The 9,716-nt window shown below is 40.6% G+C and overlaps 1 protein-coding gene across 1 annotated transcript; it reads left to right on the top strand.

Moving 5' to 3' along the window:
• Positions 1-2,754: 2,754 nt before the first annotated feature.
• LOC138877544 (uncharacterized) lies at positions 2,755-3,267 on the top strand. Its single transcript, XM_070157159.1, has one exon. It carries the CDS (start codon positions 2,755-2,757, stop codon positions 3,265-3,267), a length of 513 nt encoding a protein of 170 aa, XP_070013260.1.
• The last annotated feature ends 6,449 nt before the right edge of the window (positions 3,268-9,716 follow it).

The following is a 9,716-nucleotide window of genomic DNA, read 5'->3' as shown; positions in this document are numbered from 1 at the left end:
AATCTGGGGGACCAAGATAATGTCCGTGAAACTAAAATAAGTGTGCATCTGGAACTTCAACTCAGGGAAGAGATAATTAAAGCATTGTTCGAATACAAAGATGTTTTTGCATGGTCCTATGACGGCATGACGGGTCTGAGCACTGATTTAGTGGTTCACAAGTTGCTCACTGACCCGGAATTCCCTCCTGTCAAACAGAAGCTGAGAAAGTTCAAAACGGATATGAGTGTAAAGATCAAAGAAGAGGTCACCAAGTAGTTCGATGCCAAAGTCATTCGGGTCACCCGATATCCCACCTGGTTAGCCAATGTTGTGCCTGTGCCGAAGAAGGATGGCAAGACCAGGGTGTGTGTCAATTATCGGGATCTCAACAAGGCAAGTCCAAAAGACAATTTCCCTTTGCCGAACATCCATATCTTGATTGATAATTGCGCCAAACATGAGATTGGTTCTTTTGTGGATTGTTATGCGGGTTATCATCAGATCTTAATGGACGAGGAAGATGCATAAAAGATGGCATCCATCACGTCGTGGGGAACGTACTACTATCGGGTCATGCCATTTGGCATGAAGAGTGCTGGGGCAACCTACATGAGGGCGATGACAACAATATTCCATGATATGATACACTAGGAAATCGAGGTGTACGTGGATGATGTAATCGTGAAATATAGAAAGCAGTCTGACCATGTTAGGGATTTGAGGAAGTTCTTCCAAAGGCTTCGCAGGTACAATCTCAAGCTTAATCCTGCAAAGTGTGCTTTTGGGGTACCGCCTGGAAAGTTGTTGGGGTTCGTAGTCAGCCGCTGGGGCATTGAACTTGATCCGTTGAAAGTCAAGGCCACCCAGGAATTGCCACCTCCGAGGAACAAGACCGAGGTGATGAGTTTGTTGGGGAGATTGAATTATATCAGCAAGTTCATCGCTCAGCTCACGCTAACTTGCGAGCCTATCTTCAAACTGTTAAAGAAAGATGTTGCCGTCAAATGGATAGATGAATGTCAGGAGGCATTTGATAAGATAAAGGGGTATTTGTCAAATCCACCCGTGTTGGTCCCGCCAGAACCAGGGCGACCTTTGATTCTATATTTGACGGTTTTGGACAATTCATTCGGCTGTGTATTGGGTCAACATGACATCATTGGCAGGAAGGAGCAGGCCATATATTATCTCAGCAAGAAATTCACATCGTACGAGGTTAATTATACTCAGCTTGAGAGGACATATTGCGCCCTAACTTGGGTGGCACAAAAACTGAAACATTATTTGTCATTTTACACTACCTATCGCATATCTCGCTTGGATCCATTGAAGTATATCTTTCAGAAGCCTATGCCCACAGGGAGGCTTGCAAAGTGGTAGATCCTGCTCATAGAGTTTGACATTATCTACGTGACTCGAACTGCAATAAAAGCACAAGCCTTGGCAGACCATTTGGCTGAGAACCCGGTTGATGAAGATTATGAGCCTTTGAAAACTTATTTCCTTGATGAAGAGGTGATGCACATTGGTGAGTTGGAACAAGTCGAGAAGCCGAGATGGAAACTTTTCTTTGACGGGGCTGCAAACATAAAGGGCGTGGGGATAGGAGAGGTACTTATTTCTGAAATAGGGCAGCACTACCCTGTTACGGCTCAGCTTCATTTTTACTGTATCAACAACATAGACGAGTACAAGGCATGCATTCTGGGTTTGAGGTTAGCTGTGGATATGGGTGTCCAGGAAGTCTTGGTTTTGGGTGACTCGGACCTCCTGGTGCACCAAATTCAGGGAGAATGGGAAACACGGGATTTGAAACTCATACCGTACAGACAATGTTTGCATTATCTTTGTCAACGGTTTCAGTCAATAGAATTCAGGCATATCCCAAGAATATATAATGAAGTCGTCGATGCTTTAGCTACTCTGGCGTCAATGTTACATCATCCAGATAAGGCTTATGTGGACCCTTTACAGATTCAGGTCCGTGATCAGCATGTTTACTGTAATATGGTGGAAGAAAAACTTGATGGGGAGCCATGGTTCCATGATATCAAAGAGTACATCAGGATGGGGGTATATCCGATACAGGCCACAGGTGATTAGAAAAGAACAATTCGACGATTGGCACGTGTATTTTTCTTCAGTGGAGGGGTATTATATAAAGGAACTCCAAATCTGGGATTGCTAAGATGCATAGATGCCAGACATGCCACAACTATCATGACTGAGGTACACTCCGGAGTTTGCGGACCGTATATGAGCGGGTACGTTCTGGCAAAGAAGATTCTCCGAGCAGGTTATTACTGGCTCACTATGGAGTGAGATTGCATCAGTTTTGTGCGCAAGTGTCATCAGTGCCAGGTGCACGGAGATTTGATTCATTCCCCACCATCTGAATTGCATACAATGTCGGCACCATGGCCCTTTGTTGCTTGGGGCATGGATGTCATTGGGCCAATCGAGCCAGCAGCATCAAACGGACACAGGTTTATTCTGGTAGCCATTGATTATTTCACCAAGTGGGTTGAAGCGAAAACTTTCAAATCTGTGACCAAGAAAGCAGTGGTCAATTTTGTGCATTCAAATATCATCTGTCGGTTTAGAATTCTGAAGGTAATCATCACGGACAATGGCGCTAATCTCAACAGTCATTTGATGACAGAGACATGTCAGCAGTTTCAGATTATATATCGCAATTCCACCCCATATCGCCCTAAGGCGAATGGAGCAGTCGAGGCAGCCAACAAGAATATAAAGAAGATACTTCGAAAAATGGTGGAAGGGTCCAGACAATGGCATGAGAAGTTACCTTTCGCATTGTTGGGTTATCGCACTACCATTCACACTTCAGTAGGGGACACTCCTTATTTGTTGGTGTATGGCACGGAGGCAGTAATACCTGCAAAAATCGAAATCCCATCCCTTCTATATCTGTCAAAAATAGAAATTGATGACGTGGAATGGGTCAAAACCTGCTTGGAGCAATTAAGTTTGATTGATGAAAAGCGATTGGCAGCAGTATGTCACGGCCAATTGTACCAACAGAGAATGGCGAGGGCATATAACAAGAAGGTACGTCCACAGAAGTTCGCAGTGGGTCAGTTAGTGTTGAGACGTATCTTGCCTCATCAGGCTGAAGCAAAAGGAAAGTTCGCCCCGAATTGGCAGGGGCCATTTGTTGTAACTAGAGTGTTGTCCAATGGCGCGCTATATTTGACAGATATAGAAGGGAAATATGTAGGAATGGCTATCAATTTCGATGCAGTCAAGAGATACTATGTATGATTTCTTCGTTTGATTATCTTTGTATTTGTTTGTATTTGGCATATTTTGAAGATTGAAATGACGAAGGCATTTTGTTCTGCTATCTAAACACCTTATCCCTCGTCAACCCTTTTAAGCCTTATTTATTTTCTTTCATACCCCTCTTTCGGAATCAATAGTGAATATCAGAAACACAGACATAAAAGATAAGAAAAGGAGAGAAGAAAGAAAAAGAAAAGAATGAAAAAAGGGAAAAGAAGAAGAAAAGAGAAAAGAAGAAGAAAAACAGTAAAAGAAAAAGAGAGAAAAGCAAAAGAGAAAAGGAAAAAAGAAAGAAGAAAGAGAAAGAGAAAAAGAAAAGTCACAACAAACAAAGTAACTTCTATGACATGAACTACGTTCGACCTGATTCCTTTTAAGGATACGTAGGCAGCCTCACAGTTCGGTTTCATCAAATAAAAATCCAAAAGTCCCCAAGCAAGAAAACTGGGGCAGAAGTCGTGGTCGTTGTGAGAAATCTGATTCCGAAAGTTGTAATTTTAACCCATTTGAATTATTTTGAGCCTTTTATGCCCTTTCTTTCTAACCCTGTCCAAAAGCCCACATTACGGTCCAAAGAAAGACCTTCTGATCAGTCTTTGAGAAATGTCAAGTCGAGCAGGTAAAGGTAATTCATGGCAGGGGCAACACTCTGGTTCAAGCAGGAAAAATAAAATGAGAGAGTCTTATTGGTGAAAACCTTCACAGGCACCGTAAGGCGACGGGAGTTGAGAGAAATTAAAATGAGAGAGTCTTATTGGTGAAAACTCTCACGGGCACCTTGAGGCAAAAGTGATTGAAAAGTCAACAAGTGAGAAAGGTCTGTTGGTGGAAAACTGTTTTAAGGCACCGCAGGATGAACAAGGTCAAGGTTTGGGTAAAGTAATCAGGTCATGGAAATGCTGAGGCGACGAAGTACGGCAACTGAAAGTGGATCGGTTGGACAGATTGGGCCGATTAATCCGAAATGCATGTCATGATCATTGGTACCAGTTGTTCCACTCAAATAAGTTTCTTTTTCTTTTCCCTTTGTAGCAGTCATCTGGTTTTGGATTCTTCTTATCCTTAACCCGCAAAGTCATTGCATTTCATTTTCTTTTGGGTTTATTTGTCTAAGAGGTTTTAATGTCAGTCTTGTCCCAAGTAAGTTGAAAAGTTTCAAAACTCACTACCAACTCCCAAAAATTGCAAATCACGATGTGGTTAGAGCATACTAAAAACAGCATGATATAAGGTGAGGTACAAGGAATCACTGGAAGTTTCATCGGTGGAATGGTCTGGTAATGTCATAGGAGAGGCAAATGTTCAGATAGAGGGGTCAGAGGTTGAAATAGCAACATGGGTATAGAACACTCGGTTCGTCAAAGGTCATGGGATTTGAAAGTCAGTCAGAAAGTCAAAGTGGTTCAGGGCCAGTTCGGGAAAGCCATTCAGAACAAAACAATGTTGTGGAAAGATCTTCAGCAAGAATGCCATCAGCTAACCACCACTTTAAACTGACAAAATTTTCTTTGATTAAGGCAGGGGCAGAAAATTCGTTTGTTTCGGAGAAACTCTCCGCAGGGGAAAGAGCAAGCATCAAAACAGGCTTGACCGTAAACTTTCAGGACCCTCCTAGAAAATGGGACCTAGTTTAAAGTTCAGAAATAGCATAATCTAGCATAAATGTATCCCAAGGGAATATAAGTTGGCTTAGAAGTTTACATGTTCGAGATAGGATTCAATTAGGAGTTTTCAGGACCCTCCTGAATAATGGGACTTTGTTTAAGATTTCAATTAGATAACAACATTCAGCATAAGCTCTGTTGTAGGGTAGTATAATTCAGCCATAAAAGTTGTCACTCTTAAGATAAAACTTGACTTTTGATTTCAGGACCCTCCTGGATAATGTGGAGTAGTTGAAGACCCTATTAGATAACAAGATTTAGCAGAAGCCACACTTTAAAAGATATAACTCAGATTTTTAATTGTCCTTTAACTAGGAGTTTTCAGGACCCTCCTGGATAATGGGACCTAGCTTTCAAATTTTTAGTAATATTTGGTAATATGATTCAGTTTAACACTTACATCTGTGCCCAGCCACCAAACTGGGGCAGAAAATTTTCTTTGTTTTGTCTATTTTGTTGAAGTCAGGAGCCCGCCTGGAGAGCAGGGAATATATTTCAAGTTGAAATCAGGAGCCCGCCTGGAGAACAAGGGAGTACAATTTAAATTTTAGCTTTCAAATTTTTTGTTTTGTCTATGTTGAAGTCAGGAGCCCGCCTGGAGAGCAGGGAATACTTTCAAATGCAGCAGTCAGGAGCCCGCCTAGAGAGCAGGGAATACATTTCAAGTTGAAGTCAGGAGCCCGCCTGGAGAACAAGGGAGTACAATTTAATTTTTAGCGTTCAAACTCTTTGTTTTGTCTATTTTGAAGTCAGGAACCCGCCTAGAGAGCAGGGGGTACTTTCAAGTTGAAGTCAGGAGCCCGCCTGGAAAGCAGGGAATACTTTCAAGTTTAGCAGTTAGGAGCCCGCCTGGAGAACAAGGGAGTACAATTCAAGTTTTGATTTTTCAAAATTCTTATTGATATTCGGTAATATGATTCGTTTTACACTTACACATGGGCCTAGCCACCAAACTGGGGCAGAAAATTTTCTTTGTTTTTGTCTATTTTGCTGAAGTCAGGAGCCCGCCTGGATAGCATGGGAATATATTCATGTTTCGAAGTCAAGAGCCCGCCTGGATAGCATGGGAATACATATCAAGTTCAGCAGTCAGGAATCCACCTGGAGAAAGGGAATCATTTCAGTTTACAATTCAAGACGGCAACAAAGGAATTTTACTAAGAGAATACAAGACAACAAGACAACAAGGCAACAAGAAACACAAAATTAAGTTTGAAGATCAAGATAGGATTTTGTAAAGCATAGATCATAGTCTAGTCTAGCTTCTTTTATTTTTGACATGGTGTAATAAGGGATTTAGTGAGCAGCAACAACAACAACAGTGAAATCACAGCTCCATGGTAGTCCCAGCTACCAGACATTCCTGAACTACACTGACCTGATTCCTTTTTAGCCAAGGATATGTAGGCAACCTCGGAAGCAGGGTGCGGTCAAATCTTTCAAAAATGCTTCCCACGGAGTATTCAAACGGGCAAAAATCGCTCGTATCCGCTCACTTTATCTTTGCACGAAAACTCTTCGTGTTTCCGAGCAAAGAGGGGCAGCTGTGAGCACGTGATTTTTGCCCTATATGAGCTACTCCCATAAAATTCAAAACAAGATAACTTCTTTTCATTATTTTCAATTTTTGTGGATTTTGTGGCATTTTCTGACAATTGTTTGCATTTGTCTGTGCATGTTTGTTTTATTTAATTCATGAAAATACAAATATACACTGCATTTGCATTTAGGATCTAATTTTGCATTCTTGAATTAATTAGTAACTTAATGTTTTATAAAAAATGGGAAAATCACAAAAATAGTTTATTTTGCACTTTTTAATTTTAATTTCGAATTTTGGTGGTTTTTCTTTAATTTGGTATTTAATTTGTTGTGGTAATTATTATTTAGAGTATGTTAATTTAGTTTGGTAGGATAATTTGCTTAGAAATCAATTTAGGTTTATTTTAATTTTAATTTTAATTTAGAGGAAATTAGAAAATTGGAAAGAATTAAAATAAAGGAAAGGGAATTTGGGCCAAATTAATTGATTTATATCCAAGCCCAAACCCCTACACCCCTGAAAACCATCCAAATTGCCCCAATACCCGGCCCAAACCACCTTAACCCGGTCTGGTTTCCCCCCCCCCCTCCAAACCAAAAGACGTCATTTCATGGGCAACCGATTAGGACCGTCGAGGTTTCTTGATCGGACGGTCCTGAAGCCCGGGTCACTTAGTATTTAAATGTCCAAACCTTCCCCCTACCCCTCACTCATCTCCCTCACAACCCACCCCTGCAAACCCTAAAGACGCCGCCCCTAAATCCCCCCACCACCGGAGGCGGCGCCACCACGAACCGACCCCAAATTAACACCAAATAGTCTCCTCAACTCTCTCAGTCCAAATCTACAAGCACCTTCTATCGAACAAGCCCAGAACGTCTCGAATCTTGGATTGAAAGAAAAACCCTAGCGCCGCCCCTGTGTTCTCCGGTGGAGGTGCCACCTTGGTTCGACCCCAAAATACACCCCTGAACCCCCGCCTCTCCCTCACTCTAAATCCCCACTTAGATTCCCTCAAATCACCCCAGAACTATCCAAATTTCAAATCTGAGTTCGAACCCTAAAAATTCCGTCGAAGATGTGGGCATGCATGGCCTTAAGCCTCCGATTTGTTCGAGTTTAAGGTCTGATTCAACGCGAATTGATGCCGCTCATTTGTTCTTGACAAAGAACAAGTGATTAGCATCAGTTTCGTTTAAATCAAGATGTTTGATGCCATTTCAGGTTTACTAGGGTAAGTTTCTTTCCCTTTTTCTTTTCTATCCAGATTTTACCTTCTGTTACTCTTCTTTTCTTCTCCCTTTCTTTAAGTTTTTTTTTACTTTGATTGAAATTCGAACAAGGTGCTAAACCTAGTTTCCTTCTAAGATTGATTTTGCGTTTGTATCTGTTTCATTGGCTTTTCATCTTCTTTTTTTTTTGAAGTTTATGGTATGGTTAACTTTCATTAGTGCCATGCTTAAATTTCTCATTTTTGTCTTTGTTTTGGTCACTGAGCTTAATTAGTTCCCCGACTGTTTGTGATTGTTAATTAGTTAATTTGTTTGGTTTTTAAGCTTTCTGAGTTTGTTTGGGTTTCGTCTTTGGGCTCTGAGGTCGGTCTAAGATCTCATGATTAAAGGCATTCTGTTTGGCCTGAGTCTGAGCCCATGTCTAGTTAAGCATTGAGCCCGTTCAGGGATTCAAAGCCCTTGTTCAAGTCTGGCCGGGCTTCAAGGTAAAATACAAGGGTAATAGTGGTAAATTGGGTAAATCATCTAAGGGAATCTTGCTATAACAGACTAGGAAGCTTCTAGGAAGCTTGGGAAGGTGTTGGTTCTGATTTTCTATTTTTTTTATACGGGTATCTGAGCTATAATAAAAATTAAAAAGGGGGCAAAGTGCAAAAACTAAGTCTACCCTAATAGCTTGCCTATAAAGGCAGCTTTTCTTGCCTTTCAAGGCAGATCCAAGAGCTAAAAAATCCCTTCAAATTCTCGACGACTAAAACTTCAGAAAATACTGTTTCATTGAGTTTTCTGTTAATTTCTGCAATTTTCCTGGTGGTGCAACAAGTTCTGACTAGCTGACCTTAGAAATGAACTAAAACCAGCTTGGTTGAAGTTATTCCTAGTCCATTGTTTGGATTGAATTAGTTTCTAGCTGTTTACTTCACTTTCTGGGTTTGAAATTTAATTTTTGAGCGGCTGGTTGGTTCTGTTGATTGGGCTTTGCTGCTGACCCTTGCTCTTGCTACTGCTCTTTGTTGATCTTATTACATCTCTCTTATTTGTGCTCCCAGGTATTTCTTCATGCTAACAAATGAAGTGCCACAAGTTGGAACCAGACTGAATTTGTATGCAGATTTGGATGTTCGAATTAGAATTTGAATAGAAATCTTGTTTAAATGTTAGATTCTATTAGCTTCTGCTGTTTTTACCATTGTTTTCTTATTATAATTCATGTGTTAAGATATGTATGTATAGTTTGCTTGATTTTAACTGTAACCAATTGATGTTTTTGTACAGTTTACACCTCAGTTAAAAGGGATTATTATTGATTGTTGTATGAGGTTCTTATTCATGCCCCCAACTCATTTTCTCCCCTCCTAAATGGTTAAAAAGGTTATGAGCAAGGTCATTGTTAGATTTTGGCTTCAGGGATTCGATCCTGAAGTCCTTGCCAGCAGCTAGCGTTGCCAAAATATTTGGGCCTTTGGGCCTGAACATTATCGGAGTCTCTTAAATCAAAAGAGTCTTCCCGCGTTGAGGCAGGTTCGTTGCTCAGAAGCTTGGGCATGTTTAATTCAGGCCCTTCTGCTAATAAAATGGTTTAATGAAGCCTTGTTGATTGGAAAGGATTTGTTTGAATTATTCTCCTAAAGTAAGCGTCAAGCACTTTAGTGTTTCATTAATTAGGGTCTTAAAAAGGGAATTTGAGGCAAACCATAATTAGATACTTAGTAGCAAATGGATCTTGTGTTAATTTCATAATATAGATGTAAAATAACAAATGTTCGTAGAGAAACCTTTAGGGCCGTTTAAAATACTATCGTGATTGTGGACACGTTCGCGTTACACAGTTACGATTTCTAAAAACAAAATCGGAGTATACGTTCGCGTAACTTAGGCTAAACTTTCTTAATAATAATAAGCGTTATTAATTATGGACACGTATGCATGACATAATTTTTACGCGCCAAAAATGGGTACACGTACGCGTGACCCGTTTCAAGATAATGT

Source organism: Nicotiana sylvestris, chromosome 9 (genome assembly GCF_000393655.2).
Source record: "Nicotiana sylvestris chromosome 9, ASM39365v2, whole genome shotgun sequence".
NCBI classification, from domain to species: domain Eukaryota; kingdom Viridiplantae; phylum Streptophyta; class Magnoliopsida; order Solanales; family Solanaceae; genus Nicotiana; species Nicotiana sylvestris.
This window is presented reverse-complemented; position numbering and strand designations above follow the sequence as displayed.